Source organism: Mandrillus leucophaeus, unplaced genomic scaffold, assembly GCF_000951045.1.
Source record: "Mandrillus leucophaeus isolate KB7577 unplaced genomic scaffold, Mleu.le_1.0 Scaffold251, whole genome shotgun sequence".
In the NCBI taxonomy this organism is placed as follows: Eukaryota; Metazoa; Chordata; class Mammalia; order Primates; family Cercopithecidae; genus Mandrillus; species Mandrillus leucophaeus.
Genome location: NW_012102599.1, coordinates 807,162 through 809,013, shown reverse-complemented (window position 1 = coordinate 809,013; position 1,852 = coordinate 807,162). Strand labels below are relative to the sequence as shown.

The following is a 1,852-nucleotide window of genomic DNA, read 5'->3' as shown; positions in this document are numbered from 1 at the left end:
CATGCTGCTATATTTTTAAGACAGTATGCTTATGTCTGATGTGATTCACTTCAGAGCCAAGATAAGACCAGGCCTGTTCAATATCAAGATGGCAAACCAACCTTGGAGCTTCTGATTTTCCTTCTCCATTCTGAGCAGCAGTATCTGTTGAAGAATAGCCTTTTGCCACAGCTCTCGGAGCTCACGAGATGTCCTTTTCTTTTCCTCTGGCGGGGGCCCAAAGGGCCCATCTTCACAAACTGGTTCTAAAGGAGATCGTGGGGGAAGCTCTCCCAGCTCTGAATAATCTGGAAAGGGAGAAGGGCATTCCAGAATCGTCATTTTTCAACAAAAAAAATGCACATTCAAACATAGTGCCAAATCAGCAAATTCTGTTCATTCAGATAAAATATAGTAATATCACCAAATTTAAAATTCAGGTTTTAATAAGCATTGGCATAAGCCATGTCTGAGCCACAAACATGAAACAAATGATATATCAAATAGTAAGCAAAACTTCAGTAGCCGAGGAAGTATTTAAAGATACCTGCTTTTTAAGGTGTAATATTCTTATCTTCTTCTGAAAATGTTATTTAGTAATTATTGATAATTATAGAAAACGTTCACACAGTGCCTACTCTGTACCAAACTGTTCTCAGAGCTTTATGTACAATAATTTAACACTCACAAAAAACTCTAAGTCATGGGTATTATAACTATCCAGTTTTAAAGAAATGCAAACTGAGGAACAGGGAGTTTATGTAACTTGCCTAACGTCACATAGCTAGGAAGGAGTCGAGCCAGGACTGGAACTCAACAGTTTGGCTTTCATGTGCATTCTTAACCACTGTGCTATCTGGCTATTCTGAAAGAAAATTAAAATGTATTTAATAGGCAGTAATAACAGTAACCATTAGCAGACCCTCTACCAAGCGCCGGGCACTGTGCCGGGCATTTTATGTAGGTAGACTCATTTAATCCTGGTAACAAGTTCAGAAGGCAGATATTAGCCTGGAAAGGAAACTAAGGTTCAGAAACTTGCCCAAGGTCACACAGTGAGTAAGTAGGTACACCGGCATACTCTAACTCACCTCTTCCTGATTCAGAAGACCATTTGTTCCCACTACATACCACTACAATCCAAATGTTTCCTATGTCTAAATTACACAGCTTTATAGAGTCTTATTTCATTATGATCCTATCAGACAAATGAATAAACTAAAATTCTACATCTTTTGGGGGTTTATAGGTATTATAGGTGGATGTTACTGTGTACTGTTCAATAGAAAAGCAAGAATTGAAATTATAAAGTATCATCTCAATTTGATACGTATTATGAGAGGCAGTACAGTTCGTTGATTAATAGGGCAGGTTCTGGAGCCAGGCTGCCGGGATTCTGATCAAGACTCTGCCATTACTGATTTTGTGATCTTTAACAAGTTGCTTAACCTCCTGATGCTTCCACTTCCCAATCTGTCAAGTGGGAATGACAGAGCCTCCCCTCAGAGTGCTGGGAAACAAACTGAGTTAATAGGCTACAAACCACTGAGAACAGGGCCCAGCACAGAGTAAGAACACAATAAACCAAAAAATAGCTCTTATTGTTTGCTATCATATATTTACTAGGGGCACAGAAAAAAAATCAAAATTTCAGCTACTCAACCGTAAGCTCTAACAAGGTTAGAACCTTGCTGCCTCATTGACCAGGGTTTTGGTCACCACACTGAGCACAGTTGCTGGCACCCAGTAGGTGCCTGAGAAATAACTGGTGAACAAAAGAAGGGACAAAATACTGGGTTTATATGTACTGTTATTTATGTTTTCCCTCTATTTTCTAAACTTGTGGCAATAAATATTTTAAAAATAAAAACTA

General features: G+C 38.7%; 1 protein-coding gene across 3 annotated transcripts in view; it reads right to left on the bottom strand.

Annotated features, from left to right (window-relative positions):
* Positions 1-1,852, bottom strand: part of TBC1D1 (TBC1 (tre-2/USP6, BUB2, cdc16) domain family, member 1) — a 247,014-nt gene that overhangs the window by 48,021 nt on the left and 197,141 nt on the right. For all 3 annotated transcript variants that reach the window (XM_011983519.1, XM_011983521.1, XM_011983520.1), the window contains one exon: positions 102-287. In XM_011983519.1, the coding sequence (XP_011838909.1) occupies positions 102-287 (186 nt within the window). The remainder of the gene's footprint in view (positions 1-101; positions 288-1,852) is intronic.